This window comes from Electrona antarctica (assembly GCF_951216825.1).
Source record: "Electrona antarctica genome assembly, chromosome: 14".
NCBI lineage: Eukaryota > Metazoa > Chordata > Actinopteri > Myctophiformes > Myctophidae > Electrona > Electrona antarctica.
The window spans coordinates 30,768,034-30,789,195 of record NC_136795.1 but is presented as its reverse complement, the minus strand read 5'-3'; the positions used below and the strand labels follow the sequence as shown (position 1 = coordinate 30,789,195).

Sequence of the window (21,162 nt, the reverse complement as noted above, 5' to 3'; positions counted from 1 at the left end):
ACGGCGTGAACAATATTAGTTTGCCTCTTCTACAAAAAGAAAACGTACAAGTTAGCGTTCTCTTGTATCATACCATAGCCTACTTGTATTATTTCCCACCAGCATATATGCCTCGGAGGACAGTCAAGACGGGCAGTGTGGGTAGGCCAATCACAGGCAGGCGGGGCGTTACCATGCCTATGCAAGGACACAAACGGAATTCACGCATTCCATATACCACATAGCTACACATCACATGATCATAATACAATCCATAAAACACATTATAATCACAGATACCCATAACAGAACTACATACCACATATAGTACAATCCATAAATCACATTATAATCACAGAATCACCCATTACAGAACTAAATGCCACAGGGAGGAGGCCGGGGAGGAGGAGGGAATTTGAACGCTGACATCTGAACAGATATCACACCCAGATATATGCGACAAGGGGCTGCTGTCTTAAAACCAGGAAGAGAGCTTTTTGTCGCCCCTTGTCGCGTATATGTGGCTGTACTGTGCGTCAGCTTGGCATGTAGAGTGAACACAGAGTAGTGACTGCTTAAAAGGACCACCTGATTGAATTGTGGGCGTGAGTGAGTTAGCTTGCAGCGAATGAGAGTGAAGGGAGATGATGAGGAGAGACAGCTGATTTAAAGGAGCAGAATGAATTACTGTTAGAGAATGAATGAAGGGGGTCTGGGGAATTATATAATACACCTTCTGACTTCCATGTCTCAATGAACTATCGCTGCACTGGATTAGTAAACTTGACCTTTCAAATACTGTGAGCTTATTTCTCCTAAGAATAGGAATGCTATAGAGTTCAAGTGCTTAATGTAACACACATTTTCCTATCACACAAAGATTTGGTGTCACTCCTGTAGTAACTCTGAGGACCCCCTGGGATAGGGGTTCCGGAGCACCTGTTGAAGACCCCTGCATGGTGCAATGGATGACGCACAGTGAGCAAGTCATTTTACACCCCGAAGAGCAGTATTGATCAATTCACCGCACTCACACAGATAGTGGTGAAATAGTGGGAATAGCGGATCTACAATCTCAAACGTGCAAGTTATTTGTCATATCTGCCCTGTGCACCAAAACAGACATTGTCATTATCAGTAATAATGTTCCAATGTTCAACGACAGAAAGTAACACGATTAAATTGCTAATGGCAATTATTTGACAGCCCTAACCATCAGTAATGACTGCATATCCACAAAACAAGTTCTCTGTTAAGTTAATTTGTACAACTGCAAACTGATGTTTTTCTTTCCACATGTTCCTTCTACAGATACTCCCACACAACATCCTGTGTAGCATTCTACAGTTTACAGAATGAGAGGTTGTCTCCTGGAGCTTCTACTGTAGTTTAAGCAGAAGTCAATCGATTATTATACTTTTGAAGCCTGATATTGACATTTAATACACAGAAATGGGGAGAATGTTTAGGCCTGTCACAAAGATGCAAAACGATATTATACTATATTATTTGATTGACTTTTATACCACTTAAATGGTACAAAAGATCGGTTTCTCTAGATCGGGTAAATTGCTGATTGAGTAATTTTTGGAGTGAATATCGGCCGATCACCAATCGGTGGCCGATCGATCGGAGCACCTCTAGTTGTCAATCGAACATTGCAACAGAAAGTGCAAAGAAAGATGATACCAGATGAGCTCTAAAAGATAGGGTTATTGATTCACTGAATATTAACCCTCCATATTACAATATCGCTTTTTTGTTGATTTCCACTTACCTAAGAAAATCGAAGGGATAATTCGAACTGCTGTGAACGCACTGTATAAATGTGTGACACAGTCGTACAAAGTAGTATAAATGGTTTATGGTTTCTCCTCGCAAATCTAAAAAAACAAAAATCCTCTACTTTCCTCTCATCAGCTAAAGCCCACTATCAGACTCACCTCCAGTCCGGCGTCTGTGATAGTAGACCTCTTGAGGCTGACCGAGCGGACGCCCTTCTTGGACAGCGGATAGTTGTCAATGAACTCGCAAATGTCCAGGTCCGACACACCCACCAGGCAAAACGACTGGAAGCCACGCAGGGCGAAGGCCTGCAGACTGACAAACTCCTTCTCCCCGTTGGGCAGCAGCGCGTACAGCTCCTTGGCGTGCAAGATCGGCGTCACGGCCTCCCAGAACTTGGGCTGGTACAGCACCTTGCGCCACGTCTTGCACACCTGCGCCAGCACACACTTCTCGGCCGTGGTGAAGTACCAGAGCAGGCGGTTGAGCAGCTTCTCGTCCAGGACCTGCTGGCGCTCTAGCAGCAGGGGCTTGGGCAGGGTGAGGGGCGGCAGCTGGCGGAGGCCCGGCTTCAGGCCCACGAGAGGCTTCCCCCCAGGCTCCAGGTCGGGGCCTAGGAGGGAGGCAGCCGGGTGGGGCATGCCGGGAGGATTGAGCGAGTCCAGGTGATGGTGATGATGGTAGGGCAGGGAGCCTGGCGGCGGAGGCAGGATGGAGGGCACCGACGACGACTGGCACAGGCGGTTCTTGGCGGCGGGCGTGCCTTTGGTGATGCTGGCGCTGCCCAGGCCATTGGGCTGACTGGGGGGCAGTTTCACCATGCCGTTTCGAGTCACACAAGGAGACTTGAGCTCAGTGGGGGTGGACATGTTCAACATTAGGAACCTGCGGGGAAAGGGAGAGAATGGTCAGTGAACACATTCAACGTAGGGGGAATGCCACACACACACACACACACACACACACACACACACACACACACACACACACACACACACACACACACACACACACACACACACACACACACACACACACACACACACACACACACACACACACACACACACACACACACACACACACACACACACACACACACACACACACACACACACACACACACACACACGGAGGAAGGCTTGTACAGTACAGTACAGTACAGTACAGTAGACTATTTTTTATTTTTTTCAATTCCTTCACTGTATGCTGCATATATATGCTGTATGCTGCATATATATATATATATATATATATATATATATATATATATATATATAGCATGCATTCCTGGACTTGTCAAATTCTTTTTTTTAGCTTTGGCCGTTTGGTCAACTCTACAATAGCGATATATTGCCCTCCATACATCACTCTCACTGTAAGGTATTGTGAGCTTGTAGATCGGCTATTTTCACGATGTTAGCCTCTTTCTTACTATATTATAAACTATAATATTTGACAATAATAATTTGATATTAAAAAGGTCTTAAAAGTCGTTACATTGTAACTTCAGAAATGTGCAGATATCCTGTATACACTTATACCGTATGTTTGTTTACTGTTTAGTAAGGAAAACAATGTTGTTGTTGAACATTAAGCTATCCATCAGTGGGGAACCTCCAAAAGAATTTGGGGACCACCAGGTTGGGAACCATTGGTATAGAGGAACATGAATGGTCTGGCATTCTACGTGGCTGGCTGGCAACATGATATGAAAACGGACAACACGTTACTTTTAATGTTGCTGCTGTCTCCTTGGGGAGACAATGTGCATTTTGTACTGAGAACCGAATGATGCTTGTGTATAAAATTTATTGTCTACCCAGGCAATGACAATAAAAACAATAAGTTGAAAAAAGAAAAGAAAACAGACATATCTTCCTCCACAAGTTTGTTTCAAAGATCCTGGAATGTGTTTTTTCCCGGGATTATAGTTTCCGTTATACTTCTGTGAGCTGACAGCCACAATTATCCATATGTGCTTCCATTCTCGTTGGGTACTTATCCCTTCCCCTAAATAAATGCTTGTAGGCCGCCGCCACCGCCACCGCCACCGACACGAGTCAGGGAGCTAAGGAACCTCCACTGTTGAGAGTGCAACATCTAGAGGCTGCATTGTTGTCTATTGCAGCTTTAAATTACCCGCCGATTTGGCTGTACAACTTCTATACTTATTGCGTTTTGGATTCATTGTGACAGGAGATGGGGGAGAGGTGCCATAATATCTCTATATAGCCATATGGGAGAAGATGAGTCCTCGGTGGCACAGAGGTGATATGATGCCACCTGTTGCAGTGCTTGTACACTCTTGTAAGAAATGTAGAATTGATTGGTGTTTACGGTTTTTCTTTCTACTAAAGAATTTTCGCTATACATAAAGGTAAAATAACCTTCTGTGTTTGCATGCATGTGTGTGTGCGTGCACTTTTGAATACGTTTTTTCTTAATGTCCTCCTGCTCTTTAGAAAACATAGATAACTTAAACATGTTTACACCGGTCTGGTTTGAACACAAAAAGCAATTCTCACACTCGTGGCGGCAAACAACAACACTTCGCCAACTGGCATTAACGTTGTGTCTCCTATCAGCGCCATGTCCGGATATGATTTAGCCAACATTTACATTTACGCCTAGGCAAAATGTGTCCCACCACCACTCACACACATGCACACATACAGAAAACAATGCCGATCAGTTCAGCAACAGGTCACATAGTGTGTTCAAAACATCTTTTAGAGTGGTGGTTCTCAAAGTGGGGTCCGGGGAGCCCCAGGGGTCCTTGGGGGGGTTCCAGGGGGTCCCCAGATGAATTGGAACCAAATGGACCCTTATGTGGCTGTAACTCTGTGAGTGTACAAATGGAACCAAATGGACCCATATATGCTGCGCCACATATGCTGCGCCACTGTTGTACACTCTGAGTTACAGCCATAGCCCGCCTACACTCTGGCCTAGCCATAGCCTGCCTACTGTATCCGGTAACTTTTTGCGCACACCATAGGCATGGAGAAAAGCCCTTTCCGTATCCAGTCCACTCACGTGATGCGCAACATAACACATGCGCAACATAACACAAATTGTGCTCAAGTTGTATGCTAACTATGCCTCTGTCCTGTGCTGTGGTATAGACTCCTTATCAAGGGACATAGGTCATTGTATACATGCATATTCACATTTCTGTTGGTGTGTGCGTGCATGCGTGTGTGCGTGCGTGTGCAAGCACACACGTACACATCGTGCCAGGGACCCCTTGTAGGGCAAGCCTAATGAGGGATGGTGGTTTCAGGATTCAGCTTTGGTTAACTGACCATATTGATTATTCCATCTTCAGTTGACCACGTAACATTATTTTCCGTATTCTCTCAGATATCACTGTCCTCATCTTCCTCCATACTTTACATCCAGTTGTTGTCAGCTTGTAGTTTGGCTATTTTCATAATATTTGGGTTGGAATAGGCTGAATTGGGTGGATTCAATCATGGCCAAGGTCTCTATACTTCGGCAGCCTCATTTTTCCCCCTCTACACCAAATCTCTTTGCCGAAAATAGCAGCGTTACAAGCTCAACACGTCGCAAATGTGATGTGTTGTGAGCTTGTAGATCTGCTATTTCTGCCGAATGTTTGGCTATTTTCGCATGTTCACCTATTACATGCCCAGAATAGGGCTGCTAGGGTTCATCTATCTATAAAAGTCTCTGTACGTACGTACGTACGTATGTACGTACGTACGTACGTCTGTAATCCACATAACTCGAGAACCGTTCGCCCCACCGACATTCGACACACGCGTTCCATACACCCACAGGGAGTCCGTCGGATAGCCGATTGTCCAGAACCAGCACAAAAGCCTCTGCCCGGGCTCTGGACCTGATCCCCCCTATATCCTTCTACCCTAATAGAAAGGGGGTACACAAGCACATGGCCGTTTATCCGCTCTCCTTCTCCTACCAAACCACTCCGTTAGCACACATCTCTCCATGCACAAAAACATCCTGCACGCCACCCGAATCCATATGCACTACATCGCTTCCCCACAACTGCCATATTTACTGTACAAATATTACTTTTGGTTTGCTGCTGATGAGCTGGCTATGACATCTGCATAGACCCCACATTTGGGCATGCCTGATAAAGAACTCCATATATGAACATAAAAGGGACATCGACATAATAACTAGATGGGGAATACATTTCCAACTTGCATCGTAGGCCAGTGCCCAACGGGCACCTCTAGTGTTTTAAAAGCAGCACTCTGCATTCAGCACAATAGTGTTCTGGTCATTCACACACAGTATCACAGTACAGGAGAAAAGCCCCAAAACCATCATTTCACATTCAATTTCGCAAAAGTACACTTCTTCCGATACCGATACCAGTAGCGGAAAAGCTTCTGGTTCTCAAACCTTTTATTTTGAAGGACCCCCGACCAGAGTTCTAGATTTATCGGATCAGAGTCTGTATCGGCCGTTGGGTATAGGAATCGGTATGTGGCAATATCACATGCGGTACAAACAATTGTATCGATACATGCCTACTAAAAAGCAAACTGGTGTTCTTGAGCAGGATGAACTAATCTACAACAAATATACAATTTGCTTGGGAGGAAATAACAAGTAATGCATCTGGCACTGATCCTGTGAGAAGTGAGAAGCATCAGTGCAAGAAACAGTTCAATGGTCTTCGATGATGATGTTGTAGTCAATGATATTGTTTTATCTCTGATGAACTGTTTGAAGTAAATTGATTGTTGGTCACCTGCCTCTCCTCTGCAGAGCTGGTACTCCTCTGTAGATTGAGAGGGTGCCTTGTACTGGATAGCAGTTTGTAATCTTGTTTGGGAAAGCGCTATACACATAAATTCACAATTATCATTACGCCAGTGGTTCTCAATTATTTTCATGGACCCCCAATGTATACAGTTTGGACATCTTTCTGCCTTTAATTTGTTTTGCTGCTAACATGTACAGTGTATATTTATATACTGTAACCAAGACAATGAAAGGTCTACTGTATGCATTGAAAAGAATGAAGAATATTACTGTATATTTCCATTTTACTAATAGTATATCGAAATACAATGTACAGTATACCACAAACTTAGCAATTCAGTTTCTCACTGCTCACCTGAAAATCCATCTATCAGGAGACCACAAGGGGAGGTAAACTCAAATTTCCCATAGAAAGAAGATGACAGTGTGTTTTATAGGTTACTTAATACAATCCTATTATATTTATTATTTTTATGCTATGTTGATGAATTGAATACATAAGACCACAATGGAAAGAAGTCCCCAGGACTTGTTTGTGTTATCCTTTTAGCCTAAATGTCTGACTGTACATCGTGCTGTTTACATTTCCTAATCTAATACCAATCTTCAAGTTTGAGGTATTCATATAAAAATGAAACAGCATCATCAACATATTATGAAGTGTGTTTGTGTGATTTTGTAGACATCTATCTGGTTGCACCTCCGTTCCAACTGAAGTCATACAAATAGCACAGAAGACAGTGTGCACATCTCGCTATATCTGGCAGACCAGGTCTAAGAAGCACGGGGGTGGACTGGAGGATGGATGTTGAAAATCGTGATACTCGATGACAACATAATTTCAGTGCACTGGTGATTTGCAAATGACACACCCTAACTATAGAGCGTCGCAGTCCCGCCCCCTCGAGAGACCCGGAAAAGAAATCCCAGTTAATTTTCCTCATAGACTTTTCAGAAAGTATTTATTTAAAGACGTTTACGCTGCGGACAAAGCCAACTCTTGTCATGACAAATCATGACAATAAACACAATGTTTTGGGCCAAACAAAGAATTAGAAAGTAGAAAAAAACCGCAGGTTACAACACTTTTTTTGTTGTTTTTCTTCTTTGTAATTAACACGCCTCAGGAAATTGACAGTTTGCCCGTCCGCTGTGCGCCTTGCGCCAGTGCACCTTCCCTAAGTGTATCTAACCACTTGAACCTTACTTGTAGTCTCCCAGCGGTCTATCCTAGGTCTATCCTCTACACCAAATGTCTTTGCCGATAAGCCTATCTCACAGAATTTCCCCGCCCCCCTTAATACGCCCCCTTTTGGGGTTAGTGGTGATAGCGTGACGTCACTCCATAGACGCTACATGTTAACAGAGGTAATTTAAGAAGTCTACAACTTTTGTTTTCTCAAGGTAAGGTTTGTTCTATCTGTTCGAGCTGATTTACCATCTTGTTTGCTTCATAATAATATTGGTCTGTCACATTTTTACATTAGAAAATGTACTTAGATTCTCCAGAGAAAAAACCGTGTAAATGCTCATGTTAAAGACACCACTATTTACCGGAAGTGGGCGTGAAAAGCGGGCTGTGAGATAGGCCTATTATAGCCCCTCTACAAGCTCAGATCACGCCAGGGGTTCATGTGGTAACCAATTAGTCAGTAACTTGTCACCAATAGGGCTTGCCGATATGATATGACTTCAAATCAGTATCACCAACTATTATTTCAAACTGTTTTCTTAATTATATACGACTAGACCTTTACGTGCCCGGCCTACTTGAGAACGTTGCAACTTGGGAACCTAATGATATACGTTGTCATAACCCTAACCCGTTTTAACTGTCAGCCGGTGTCCCACATGAAGATCTGTGTATGTGCCTGTGTGTGAAGACTGCAAAATGAAAAGTGTACTTGGCAATCAATTCGGCCCACTGGCAGAGCCTGATTGGTTGAGCCTCATGGCTGAGGCAGAGGCTGGAAATTGCACAGGTGAAAGGAGTTGGCCTCATTAGGCCCACTGGCAGAGCCTAGCCCAGGTGAAAGGAGTTGGCCTCATTAGGCCCACTGGCAGAGCCTCACCAGAGCCTTTTGTGGTGGTTCTGGAGAACCGTGGGTCCGACCGACTCGATACGATGCACTGCACTCCCTGTGGGGGTGTGGAACGCGTGTGTCGAATGTGAAGTCGATGTAGTCAAACGGTTCTCGAGTTACATTATATAGTAGATTACAATACAATACAATTATTACAAAAGCTGAAATCACAGATCTACGCAAGCTCAGCTATTTTGACTGTTTTTGTAGGCCACCATTGTACAACAGACTATAATACAGGGACAATAACATTCCTCTTCTACCCCGGAATGCGCAAGTGCTGAAATGTTTACCATTGAGCAAATAGAGCCTGGCTGCTTGCTCAGGAGATAAATTGAATCTTGACCATCAGGTTCAACATTCATGTCAGATCCTGTGACCTCTGACCACAATCTAAATGTCTCGATAGAATAGCAGGGAGACAAAATACAACCCCAATTGTATACTGTAAGTCGTATTGTGTTAACATACTCTTCTATACAGATTTGATACAATTATTTCATTAATTAGGTCTACATATAGTGCCGCTTTAAGTGGTTAATCAGACTTATCGATGTATTCAGCAAGATTAAGTCAGTTAAACTTTTATATAATAAAAAAACTGCCCAGACCTGTCACAAAGTCAACTCTGAGACAAAATAAAGCAGCTGTGTATCAATGTCATCAGTAACCTCCACTAACAGGCCTATTTATTAAATACGGCAGGCTTCTCTTCTTCTCTGGGCTTTAAAATCCATGAAAACTCAAAGCATCTGTCATTTTCGAATTTTAGCTATAAAGATTTTTCAGAAAACTTTAAGAAATAAAAACAATAGCATAAATCTTCTCTTCTGGGGTTCATTGGCATAAAACATTTTCAGATGGGGGGGAGGGGGGTCCGTGTCAAATACATTTTGGGGGTACTTGGCACTAACACTTTTGAGAACTACTGATTTAGAATGCATTCAGGTCTTTCTGTGCTATACAACTCAAGAGCTTTATCATCATCCATCCAAATCAAATGGACACATCATCGTGAATCAGATTAATCCTGTTGTCTGTGGCCTCACATATTTGTATCAGTAGCAGGTGGACAGTTGAGATAGCTCTCTGACATACAGTAGCCATATACGGTTATGTAACTGCTGTGTATAAGGCAACTGGCAAGGCTTCCTCAGCACAGCCAAGTAAACCTTGCCACCCATCCATACAGTAGGCGACAAGCACACGCCCTGAAGATGCACGAAAATTACATCATGTCAAATTTGGGTGCAATTTATTGTTGGTCCCTCCAACCCCAAGTAGAATGGCCTTAACAGAGTGTCATATTATGGCAGGCTATATATTGGCTATATGCATGCTCTAGCAGCCAAGCATCATTCAAGGCTCTGCTATTATGTAATGTCAATGCAATGTTGTAGGCTACACATATATAGGCCTAATGGTTATTGAATAATAGGCCTATCTGTAGACAGTAGACTGTAGCCAATTAATGGTATACGATTATGGTAAACGAACGATTAACGAACAATTAGCAACCGTTCTTGGAAATCGCCTCGTTGCATTTGGCCAAAAATAATAATCATATTTTATAATATGCTAGAATATGCTACATCTTAATAACGCACGAACGCAGCTATTGTCTATTTATTAGGCTATTGTTTTTTATGTCGTTTAATTAAAAAAAAAAAAAAAAAAAAAAAGGCACAAGGGGTTTCTAAACGCCTGTTCATGTGTATCATCGGGTCGCTCGGCACAGAAGATGCTCCGTGGACCGTCAGTCAGTCAGGCAGTCAGTCAGTTAGGCAGGCAGTCAGTATAGTAACACAAAAGGAGCCATGCAGTGGCTCAGCGTAGCCTGTGTGAATCATCCGCATTGCATTGCTCTTACCTTCCCACCACCACTGAACCTGACCGTTACACCCGGTGTGTGGTTGTAGGCTGCCTATCTCGACCCGGTCGCCATGCTGCTGCTGCTATCGGACGGCATCCATCGGCGATTCGGCGACGATCGCGGAAAACAAGAGGCTTGTTTGGTGGTGCGCGAAGATGCTGCTGCGATGCGATGCGCGTCTCTATAGCGGTCCATTATTCAACAACAGACAGCGAGACAGCAGCAGCGGTGCCTAATTTCACTGTAAAGCTCATTGTTGTTGAAACCAAACGAGACACACACACACGCAGAGAGAGAGAGACCTGGTCTCATCATCATTCCCCGTTCCCCAACGTCAGCAAATGGATATATCCGATTGCTTTGAATCGCCAACTAGTGGCAAACGGGCGAAAGTCCATAAATAGAAGCCGACACTTGACTGGCATCGCCACCATACACCAGACTGCCTGACATCAGCGGAACTGAGGAGAGCGACCAGGGAGACAGCACAGCACACTGAGCGGTAGCAGAGAGGAGACGAGCCTCCAACCACCGCTGCCGTGCACAACAACACACATTGACATAGACATTGACAACATTGACATAGACATTGCCAGATTTCTTTGAGAAATAAGTAACTTGGTCTATGAAAATTAAGCCCACAATAATTGAGAATCTGTTAGGTAACAGGACACTAGGATATAGGCGCAGGGCACTGGGCACTGCTGGGCACCAAGGAAGAGTGCCCAGATGTCCCTGGCTAGTGCTCACATATCCTGTATCCGGCCACATGAGCATCGGATTGTAGATCTCTATTTTAATACAATAATAAATAAAGTGTTTTGTTTAAAAAGAAAAAGTGAAACATTTTGAATATTTTTTTAACACTAAATGTGGTAAATACATCTAGATGGGGGTCCGTGAACAAATACATATTTATTTGGGGGGTCCTTGACATGAACCACTGGTTTAAACAACATTTATGAAGCAAGCAACTTAAAAACAAGCCCCAAAAACTTTACAGGATAAACAAGCCAAAAGTTGCTTAATATTATAATAAGCGGACATGGCAACACTGATTGTATAGCAAACACAAACAGGGACTTAAACAAGACATACACAACACACCACACACCACACTGTTGCCAACTTGCCATTCATTAAACACCTACACAAGTGGTTCCCAAACCGGACCCCCATTAATTTTATTAATGAGACCCCATTCTGAAAATATTTGTGCCATGATAAAGGGAGCCCCATACACGATTTGTGTTGTTCATAATGTTTCACGGTTTTCCAAGATCTTTTTTGAAAACAGCAGACCTACAAGCTCACAACGCATCACGGCAGGTGAGCTTGTAGCCATATGTATATACTGTGTAGGGATAAAGTGGTTGCCCTGGACCCCTCAAAGACCCCTGGGGGTCCTGAATCCCCCACTTTGAAAACAAAACGCCTGTGGTCTCTGAGGCTATAACCACTGACCTATACACAGTTATGTTGTCAGTGTTAAAACGTAACTTTTATTGTCTTCCCAGATTTGATCCATGCAGGCATGGCGAGACAACATGCAAACATGACCCGCTTTAATTACTTCAGTCTATAGCTTAATGACTAGTATTACAATGTTTTTGTCTTTTTATGTCCAACGTAATTGTATTTAGTTCATAAAGTTAACAGAAAGTTAACTTCAGGATTCCAATTCAAAGATAGCAAAGAATTATTCAATATTTGAATTTGAATATAGCAAAAATAGCTGATCTACCAGCTCAAACCGTGTCGCTATGCTATTTTTGCTAAGGCGTCACTGTAGATCGGCTATTTTTGCTACGACATAAATATGCATTGTAGCCCTCTGGAGTGAGTGTGGAAATATAGTGGCCCTCTCCATCGTCAAAGTTCCCCACCCTTGACCTACCAGACACAAGGGTCTACATTTCTCAATGGATGAGTAGGGGGACCACCTCCAACCAATACAAGAACGCTCGCCCCAAAACACGCTCGCCCCGGGTCTAATCCGGCATCTCGGAACGCTCACCTCCAGGTATTCCTAAATGGAACCTCAGTAAAACTATGCCTCGACCTAACCTTATTCCTAAACGTAACCTCAGTAAAACTATAGGCTACCTAAACCTAACCTTATTCCTAACCTTAACGTCAGTAAAGCTATGCCTAAACCTAGCCTTATTCCTAACATTAACCCCAGTAAAAAGAATACAACAATACAAGAACCACTGGGGGCGAGTGGTCTGTGAAAAGAATGGGGGTGAGTGTGTATTGGGGTGATCGTTCTGGCTACCCCTCCAACCACTGCAGATGTTCTACTGTTAGTTACTGTTAGTTTGGGAACAAACATTGGTGTTACTGTGAAAAACTGTGGTGAAAAACTGTGAACCATAGAATTAGGTAATGGCAGTCCGCCTTCCCATCATGCACCACTCGATGTAGCTCGGCCATAACATGTTATTTCGGCCAAGCTACACCGAACGCATTTGTGCGTGTCTGTGCGTGTAATTTACTGCGCACGTACAGCGCATTTGGAAAGATCCAACATACAGTATGTCAATCATACCGGTAACACCAGATACGCGGATAGCGCGGGCCCTGGGTACACATGCTCTAAAAATAGGATCGGTTATTCAGCGCGTATATTTTTGCGGACTGCGCATAGGTCACACACACTCGCTGTAGCTTGGCCGTCAGCCTTCAGACCTCAACTGCCATTTGAACAAGATAGCAACCAACAATGCAAACTGGCTCGCAACATTAATAGAAAGAAAAGGAGATATCTACAGTAGGCCTATAGCACCACTCAGAAAAAGATTAAATGCTAAACACCAGGCAAGAGGGCTCACATATAAGCATTCAGTGATTTGGGTGATTTGGAAAACGGCCGGTAACAAGATGTACACATGCACACGCTCTACAGTGGGGGGGGGGGGGGGGGGGGGGGGGGGGGGGCATACAACAAGCCAACAGCACGTGCACCAAGGCCCACCCCCACTCAATCATGATTGGAGGAAGGCCCCTCTCATCCTGATTGGATGAAGGCTGGGCTCTCTAGCCAAAAACGAAACCTAGGGTTTTTTGACCCCAGGGGTTAACTGGGGACAGGGAGGAACTCCTTATATGGTCAACACACTCTATAGTAGGGAGGATTCCCGGACGGTTAGCTCAACCGTCTGGGCACCTAGGCTGCCAAGCCAGCCTGACGGCGTGCCGCGTGTCATCCCCTCATCTCTCTCCCCATTTCCTGTCAGACTACTTTCAACCTATCAATAAAAGGAAGAAAAAGCCAAAAAAATATCCTTAAAAAAAAAGAAATAGGGAGGATTATCAAAAAAACTAAAACAAAAAGTGATATTTGAATTAAGTGAAATAACTGAATATACCTTTAAGATAATGTAATCTTTTCACTAAGCAACAGGCCAGTCTCCCCTGGTCACTGGTTTCACCATTATCATCTGACTTTTTTATTTGGTCCTTGCAATGAAACCTTACTTCTAATGTACAGTACTTTGATGTATGATAGTGTTGCACCCTGAAAATAGGCAATCTACAAGCTCACAGTCTGTCCCTGATGTGAAAGTAGCTGATCCATCTGCAACGTGTTGTGAGCTTGTAGAACTGCATGCTCTTGGCCTGGGCCGTGGTCCAGCGGTCTAGGCACCTAGGCACATAAGCGGCCTGGCAGGCATCGCAGGTTCGAGTCCCGTTCCCACGGTGTCTCTCCCTGTCTCTCTCCCCGTTTCATGTCAGTCTACACTGTAATCTATGAATAAAGGCAGATGCTCTGCATGCTCTTTTTGGTGTGCAACACCACAGTCTGCCATATGACAGAACATGAATCAGGCATAACCAGACAAACTATATTCAGCTGTTTTTTGCACTTTTTATGTTTGACAGGGGGGTGTTTTCCACTTAGATGTGAACATCAGGTTCTTGATATTTTTGGTTGTCTATATTTAACCAATCACCTGAGGTGCTTAGCAATGGCAAGTATGCAGTGCTTTTCATCACTTTTCTGCATTACTCCACAATTCAAATAAATTTCCACAGTGTATACAGTTTTCTGGAAACAGATTCAGCGATCGCCGAATTTCAGAATGAGAAGGAGAGTCTAACTTGTACAATTACACACATTTAGCAACACACATGGGAGCTGCCCAGAGCAACCACAGTCTCTTGACTGTTGGCCACTGACAGGCAGCCAGAGTTAAACATGGCTGGCATTGTATATGGCACTGAAAATAGCAAATCTAGTGCAATGCGACACGTTGTGAGCTTGTAGATAGGCTGTGTTCGATGCAAGACACCGGTGCACAACTAACTAAGTATAAATCAGGTGACAAGCTCCACTGAAGCAACCGAGGTTAAACACCGTGCAAAAGGCACCTCTAGGAATGATTTAAGGAGAGCACTCACTAGCTGTGCACATCTAGATTTAGACCTCTAGCATTCCCATTCCCACCACCCTTTTACCCACAGTAAAATCCTCAGTGTTCTTTTTATTTATATATCCAAGTTACAAATGGATAACAAGAACAGAATTGTAGTACGTACGTTACACATGGTCCATCAGATCTACAGTAATCACATCACGCACATGCAGTTGTGTTTGAGTTTTAAACTCCAGGACTACACTCGGTGGTGGAAAGTAACTATGTTCTTAGGTATAATTTTGCAGTATACTTCTACTCCACCTCACACCTAAGCTAAATATTGTACTTTTTACACAAAACATTGACAGCTTTAGTTAGTAATTACTTACTTTGCAGAATATTAATACAAAACCTATATTAACCATTTTAGCCCTATTTTATATTTGGGTAATACCCGTCTTTTTTCCCCCATTTCCTGAAAGTAACGGTTGTGGACTACAAGGTTTCCACCCCACAGATAAGTAAAATTGCTTGAGCAATGCATGCACGAGTTCAGCTCTGCCCTGCCTTAGCATGCATGCAGTTACAGTATGTACAGTTGGAGGCCATCGATATTGTCCTTTTCTTTTTGCTGAGGTTTGCGTGATCTGCGCAAAAGGACAGTTAACCCATTTTGGGCGGGAACCCCTTTTGGTGTTTTAAACATTGTTATAATTTAGCTATTGAAAAATAGCAGATCTACAAGCTCATAGCGCGCCACCGAGTGGCGCGCTACGAGCTTGTAGGTCTGCTATTTTTGAAAAATCGTGAAAATATTTATTTCAGAAAACTGGAGGATTTAAATGTTGAGGTCAGGCCTAAATGGGTCAAATGATAAGGGACAATATCGGTGGCACCCAACTGTACAATCAAATGTGAGAGCACAAACGCAAGGCTCTTCTACCCTCGGCCCACTACCGAGCAGTTCCACTGAAGCAATACAGTTGTAAGCTCCCTTTGCTTGAGGGGCATCGCAAACAACACAACAAATAACCACAGACTGCCAAGGGGCTCAATTAAAACATACAGTATGCATACAGTGTGTATGCGTATGTGCTGCAGCTGTAATTCTCTAGCATGCAGTATAGTGCATTCTATACAGTAATTCATCCTGATGAATATAGCTTTGATGTGCGTGGGTTTAGCCATAGTTAAGTATAGAAGTACAGATTAGGATTAAGGTGATGAGAGGGACACACTGGTTTAGGAGGAGGTATGGTAGCAGGAACATTTCAAAGGACTGTCAAATATTTTCTTTTTTTTTAAAGACACCCCAAAAGGCCAACACATGTACAACAATGCCAACTAGGGCTGCAACTATCGATTATTTTCTTAGCCATTATTCTATCCATTACTTTTATGATTAATCAAATAAGCGAGGAGATGTTTTAGATGACTTAAACCCAATTTTATATTTCATCACAAAACAGTCACATCACGGCTTGTAAAGCTTGTAAATTGACTATTTCCTATATTTGTGAAACATTTTTGCCTATGACGACATCCCCAAAATAGGGTCTGATTATTTATTATTGTATTATTATACAAATTATTGGTTATTTGTCATAATCTATTCAATAAATTAGTTTGATTAACCCTAAAGTGCCGAAGCCCCTTGCTGTTCCAGGTCTTGCTATAAGGTTCCTTACAACGACGCTGCCGCTATCCTCACTTTAACTTCAGCACCAAGGATAGCAGCACTGCAGTCAAAACAGTGACCACTGGCCATGTGTTTTCTTCATAGCACATTCTCGCACGAGGACATTCGCTATAATTCAGAGAAGAAAAAAAAAGAATATAAAATAGTTAAACTTTCTGTAGAAGTCAAAGAATTGGTACATCATTTGTTCACACACTGTGTGTGTGTGTGTGTGTGTGTGTGTGTGTGTGTGTGTGTGTGTGTGTGTGTGTGTGTGTGTGTGTGTGTGTGTGTGTGTGTGTGTGTATGTATATATTTTACAGTACAGAATAGAATAGAAGAGAGTACAGTATGTGGGTGGATGATTGACAGTGTGGGATGGAATGCAGTCTTAAGTTGAAGACAATAAGAGGTGCGGTAGGCCCGTCACTTATTAGCTACATAATCGCCTAAGAACGATTATGCAAAATCGAATTGTGATTACGCAATTTGTTTTTGCATAATCTTTGTAATTATTTCCATGTTGAAAAAATATATATTTTTCAAACACATATACATGTGTACACAATACATTTTCAAAAGTAGTGGAAATAGCAGATGTACAAGGTCAAAGCTTGTACAGTAGCAATTTCCACTATTCGTCTATTATATTTGAGCAGTTGAGACGAATAACAGTCTAAGGCCCTCATTTATCAATGGAGTGTAAAATCTGCCTCAAATTCGAGCGTCGGTTTTGGAGTACACTCACGTCGGCACGACATTCATGAAGTGATCGCAAACAGCTGATCCTTCATTAATTTCATTCCTAGCATTGATAAACGTGACGGCTGAAATCAATCTGGCACGCCCTATAAAATCAAGCCTCGCCCTCGTTTTTGCGACAACTGCAATACGACCAAACAACGTATGGAAACCATAGTTACATGATGGAAAAAGCCAATACAAAAAGTTTCCCCTGCTTGCATTGCTGCCCGCCTCACTCTGCACTAGCCTACCGGTACTCTCCAACGTCCCTCCAAGTCATGAAAATATTCCAGAACAGGCAGCGCAAATCCTTGCATGCAAAACACTGTTTAAATGGCGTAAGCATCTAACTTGCAACATTGTTTTTAATTGCACGGTTTTAATTGCTTGTAGGCTACACTTGGAAATATCCTACCAATTTCATATGACATGCCTTTACAAAAATTTTTTTTTTCACATGTATAATATATATTAGTTTTATATACATTTTAGTATACCGGTGAGTGAAAACATATGTTTAGATGCCTATGACAGCCTGCCAGCTGGTCAGACAATGCTGCTCCGCTTTTCTACGACAGAAAAACAGGTGAGGACAAAGCCCACGACAGCTCCCGACCTGATGTGATATTTGGCCGGGCGCACGTTCAAGTTCATGCAGGAATGATAAATGCCGAAAATTGCTTCCGGTGCCCAAATTTGGGCGTACGCCGCGTTTAAAAAGGAGGGCCTAAGTCCATAATTTATTCGGACCCCTCCCCGAAAAGGTATCTGTCCTGACCCCGTATCCATCATTTATATATTATGGATATTTAGTGTGGACTTAGACTGTTATTCGTCTCAACTGCTCAAAAAAGTTATATTATGATGTAAGTTTTTTGTCATTTTGTTTACGAAGCCTAGAAGCCAAACAGAAATGTAATTTTTATTCATAATGTTCCAACAAAGTAACGACAGAAACTATTATTTGAGTGACAATTAAAATGTCATAATCGCGACACGCACACGCGCACACACACACATGAAAACTTGTTTCATACACGATGTAAGAGACCAAAACGCTCTTCCAAGACAGAACTTCGGGCAGTACCACCAAACGCCAGGGTCTGATCTACAGGCTCACAGCGCCTCATGCTGCGAGGCATTGTGAGCTTGTAGATACGTATTTGGGGCAAAGAGGTTTGGTGTAGGAGGAAGAAAGAGCAGAACAAATATACATTTTAGTATGAAAGTGGTAAACTGTCTAAAGATTCACATTAACATTGAATCCAACACAACGCTGCACATGAATAGTGGCATCAAACAAGTCTATGAAGCAATATTGCAGCTTTAATGTAACGCTGCAGATTTGGCTACGCAGGCAGAAAGAAAGGCCTGGTGGATCCCTGCCTGCCTGCCTGCTGCAGAGCTGGCCAGTGTGCACACACAGGCACACAGCTTTCAGGCATCATGTAGCAACATCTGTGAATAAAACACAAAGCCTGCAGAGTCTGGGGCTTTCTATGCTCAATGGCCATAGAGAATAATAGATACAGAGTTCACAACATGTAGGAAGCATCGGCTATTTTCCACAGGACAGACTTAACCACAATGCTGGTGGTATAAATGCAACATTGTGTTTGGTTTTTTTACTCACTGACTCAACTTGTAGCAACTTTATTGTCACGTCACAGGTTTCGTAAGCTTTTTCATTTCAAGGACCCCCAAGTTTAGTGTAATGCATGAGGCCACGGGACCCCCATAACTCTGAGGGTACACTCTCAGAGTTACCAATCATTTAGCTGGGGACCCCCCTGGAACACCCCCCAAGGACCCTGGTGGTCACCAGAACCCTTTCTACTTGTTGAATGTCACGATGAGGGAGAGATGATGAAGCAGAGAAGTCAACCTGGCATCCATTAAGTCATTATAGGAAGAACAAAATGGGGGGAAAAGAAAGTCAAATCTGCAAGCTGTATGAGCTTGCAGATCTATTTGACAGGATTAAGTAGTTAAAGAAGGATGTTTTTTTGGGGGGGTACCGCAATAATAATGTTGTGTTCCTAATATTTGCAAACAATTAGATGTAATATCTAGTACAACACACACACACACACACACACACACACACACACACACACACACACACACACACACACACACACACACACACACACACACACACACACACACACACACACACACACACACACACACACACACACACACACACACACACACACATATTAATGTTGCTTACACACATGCACAAACTTGTAATTATCCATAGTTTGGCTCGAGAGTGACGACAGGAACTGGTTGTCCTCGGCAGTGTGCCAGAAGACAAGGTGGTGGTTGTCAGCCATATGCCTCGCCGGCTTTGTCATCCATTTTGTCACAATTTCCCAAAGTATACAGTAAACAGTATTGTCAATGATCTTCTGACATCATATGCAAGATGCTGATGTACTGTAGACTAGTACAATGGTTCTAAACCTGTGGGTAGGGATACCCAGGTAGGTCACCAAATGATTTTGAGGGGTTGCGACATTATTTGCTTAATGTGCAACATTGTTTTCTCACTCAACAGTAAACAAACCAGTGTACAGTATAACTGTACACAGGGTATCTGCATATTTGACAGTGACAATTTAAATACCACTAAATGAAAATATGATCATTAGCATGTAGATTGGCTATTTTCACAATAATTAAAATGTAATGCCTCAACTTCTACAATTTCAAGTGCTTGTCAGGGTGGAGGGTCCCCAGTTCAAATATGATTTGACTTTCCAAAAATAGCAAAGGTAGCAGAGCTACAATCTCACAGCGTGTGAGCTTGAAGATCTAATAACTATAAAAAATAACTTTAGTAGGATTTGACTTCAGGCCAGGAGGAAGCCTAAAGTGACTAAACCACAACCACAGTATTTCTAGGCACCATAAATTCCATTATTATTTTCTATGTGATAGTATAACGCTGACGAAGGCTATATGCCGAAACACGTACGTTGTGCTGTCTGCTCTGCAGCATACTGTGCGAATATAAAATAATAAAAGTGCCTTAAACCAAATGACATGTCCGTGAGTGCTGGTATTCTCTCCTTAGAGAATTTCTTGAAAAATATTTTCTATGAGACTCATTTTCATTTGACAATGGTCGCTATGTTTGTGTACGAGTGCAGGCTAAAGCAATAGAGTGCTTAAAGGCAGAGGGTTATTTAAGGTTTGCTACATTTAGTTTGTTTGGTTGGGATCCTTTATTCTTTTTTTTTTTTAAACTTTTTAAACCTGCTGTCCCTATTTTGGATGTTTGGCTAGCACCCCTCAACATTTTTAAATGTTTAAAAGATAACAAAAATAGTCGATCTATTTGCCTATCGATTGCCTATTTTCACTATTGTATATCGTCTGTCTGTTACTTTTTCAGGATTCAAATAAAAATAAATAGAAAAAGTAACAGATCTGCTTCTGATACTTTTGTACTGTGTAGATTTTGATTATTATTACAAAGCATATAGTATGTAAGTTTAAATAGGGCCGACACATGAACCACTTCAGCCCTATTTAAACTTTGGCTATTTGAAAATAGCAGATCTAAAAGATGCGTTGTGAGCTTGTAGAGCTGCTATTTTCGAATGATTTCTTTTATCATCCAGCATTTGATGCCAATACTTCTTGCACTTTTACGTACCTTATAAGTAAATTGTGATTGCCTGACTTTTACGTGTAACATTGCCGTACTGTTACATGTACAGTTGGAGGCCATCGATATTGTCCTTTTCTTTTTGCTGAGTTTTGCGTGATCTGCGCAAAAGGACAGTTAACCCATTTTGGGCGGGAACCCCTTTTGGTGTTATGTTATAATTTAGCTATTGAAAAATAGCAGATCTACAAGCTCATAGCGCGCCA

At 42.5% G+C, this 21,162-nt stretch overlaps 1 protein-coding gene across 2 annotated transcripts in view; it reads right to left on the bottom strand.

Moving 5' to 3' along the window:
- fbxl16 (F-box and leucine-rich repeat protein 16) overlaps positions 1 to 21,162 on the bottom strand; it is a 78,374-nt gene that overhangs the window by 20,000 nt on the left and 37,212 nt on the right. Inside the window, exons 1-2 of one of the 2 annotated variants that reach the window (XM_079521593.1) lie at positions 10,489 to 11,109; positions 1,923 to 2,649 (exon numbers count right to left, since the gene is read on the bottom strand). In XM_079521593.1, the coding sequence (XP_079377719.1) occupies positions 1,923 to 2,642 (720 nt within the window). In that variant the 5' untranslated portion in view covers positions 2,643 to 2,649; positions 10,489 to 11,109. Of the gene's footprint in view, positions 1 to 1,922; positions 2,650 to 10,488; positions 11,110 to 21,162 lie in introns of those variants that run through there. The other variant, XM_079521594.1, reaches the window with a different exon arrangement.